At 39.9% G+C, this 2,177-nt stretch overlaps 1 protein-coding gene across 1 annotated transcript; it reads left to right on the top strand.

Moving 5' to 3' along the window:
- The first annotated feature begins 475 nt into the window (after positions 1-475).
- On the top strand, positions 476-1,423 carry LOC135232107 (olfactory receptor 8K3-like). The gene has a single exon (XM_064289408.1). The coding sequence runs from the start codon at positions 476-478 to the stop codon at positions 1,421-1,423; it is 948 nt and encodes a 315-aa protein (XP_064145478.1).
- The last annotated feature ends 754 nt before the right edge of the window (positions 1,424-2,177 follow it).

The raw sequence follows: 2,177 nt of genomic DNA, 5'->3' as shown, positions 1-2,177 counted from the left end.
CTTATCTGTGTCTATCTCTATCTCTGTGTTTATATCAGGGTTTCTCAACTTCTGCCATGATGACAGCTTGGACTGGAAATTTTCTTATTGCATGGAGTTACCCTGCATATGGTAGAATGTTTAATAACATCCCGGGCTTCCATTAGATATGAATAGTACCCTTCTCCTAGTTGTGACATCCAAAATGTCCCATGCATTGACAAATGTTCTTTGGGGAGCAAATTTTTCCCACTTGATAACAAGTTAGATTTCTCTTTCTTTCCCTCTTTCCTTCTCTCTCTATCTATCTTCATGTGCCTATACTTTATTTGTGGTAGGTGAGTTTAATTTCAAATAACTGTATTGGAGGGTTTGGATTTATCTTATTCATTTAGCATATTGCCTTTGTAGACTAAAGATCTACCAGATGATGCAACATAAAACCTATTGACTCTGCTGATGTCTCTATCCACAATAGGTTTCCTGATAGACCTAGATGGACAAACACAATCTAACAGTGGTAAGTGAGTTCATTCTGTTGGAAATCACGGACTGCCCAGAGCTGCGGGCGCCATTGTTCGGGCTGTTCCTCATCATCTACATGATCTCAGTGGTGGGCAACTTGGGCATCATCATCCTCACCAAGATGGACTCCAGCCTACAAACTCCCATGTACTTTTTTCTTAGACACCTGGCTATCACTGATCTTGGTTATTCAACAGCTGTGGGACCCAAAATGCTAGTCAATTTTGTTGTGGATGAAAACACAATCTCTTATTATTTTTGTGCTACACAGCTAGCTTTCTTTATTGTGTTCATAAATGCTGAACTTTTCGTTCTATCAGCAATGTCCTACGACCGCTATGTGGCCATCTGTAACCCTCTTCTCTACACAGTCACCATGTCACAAAGGGTGTGTCGTGTGCTGGTGGCAATCCTCTATCTTTATTGTGCATTTGTTTCTCTTCTTATCACCATAAAGATTTTTAATTTATCCTTCTGTGGCTACAATGTCATCAGTCATTTCTACAGTGACACTAACCCCTTGTTATCTTTGCTCTGCTCAAACACACATGAAATTCAATTGATCATTTTCATCTTAGCATCTCTTGATTTGATTACATCCCTTTTAATAGTGCTTGTTTCTTACCTGCTGGTTTTTGTAGCCATTCTCACGATGAACTCAGCTATCAGCAGGCACAAGGCCTTCTCCACCTGTGGATCCCACCTGACGGTAGTGATAGTATTCTATGGGACTTTAATCTTTATGTACATGCAGCCCAAGTCCAGTCATTCCTTTGATTCTGATAAAGTGGCTTCCATATATTATACCCTTTTTATCACCATGTTGAATCCCTTTATTTATAGCTTGAGGAACAAAGATGTAATATATGCCCTACATAGGATATGGAAAAAAATGTGCAACATCTTTTCTACAGTTTGATGCACCATGTGGTTCCTATAAATTACATAACTGACTTCAAACCTTGTCCATGTGCCTCCATAGGGTATATAAAAAAAAAAAAAATGGAGCACAAATACATTTCACATACATTATAAATATCCTGTGTCAGTCAGTCTTCTAAACGCATTGATGAACAAAAGAATAAAAACCTTTGCCTTCCTTGAAGTGAAGAGATGGATCACAAATATAATAATAAAGTAAATTTTATAGTAGAGAAGAATGTGTTGAGGCCCTGGTGGTGCAGTGATTAAAGTGCTTGGCTGCTAAGTGAAAGGTCAGCAGTTCAAACCCACCAGCCAATCCCTGGGAGAAATATGTGGCATTCGGCTTCCATAAAAATTTACACCCTTGAAAACCCTATGGGGCAGTTCTACTCTGTCTTGTGGGGTCACAATGAGTCAGAACCTACTCAACAACAGTGCATTTGGGTTTTTTGAGAAGGTGCTAAAAAACAAAATCCTTTGCCATTGAGTTGATTCTGACTGATAGCAGCCCTATAGGACAGGGTAGAACTGGTCCTTAGATTTTCCAAGGAGTGGCTGGTGGATTTGAAATGATGACAGTTTGGTTAGCAGCCAAGCCGTTGCCCGGTGCACCACCAGGACTCCAGGAGAATGTGTTGGGAACCAAGAAATCAAGCAAGGAGTGTGGATATGCTGAGTGGGAGTGGGAAAAAAGTACTACATACAAAGTGGAGTTAATGATCCTGGTCTGTTTTTCAGCTATTGGAATA

The sequence above is a fragment of the Loxodonta africana genome, chromosome 7, assembly GCF_030014295.1.
Source record: "Loxodonta africana isolate mLoxAfr1 chromosome 7, mLoxAfr1.hap2, whole genome shotgun sequence".
Lineage (NCBI taxonomy): Eukaryota > Metazoa > Chordata > Mammalia > Proboscidea > Elephantidae > Loxodonta > Loxodonta africana.
This window is presented reverse-complemented; position numbering and strand designations above follow the sequence as displayed.

What these genes read in the sequence shown, in the direction of transcription:
- LOC135232107 (XM_064289408.1), top strand. Translation starts at nt 476, where the DNA reads ATGGACAAACACAATCTAACAGTGGTAAGTGAGTTCATTCTGTTGGAA.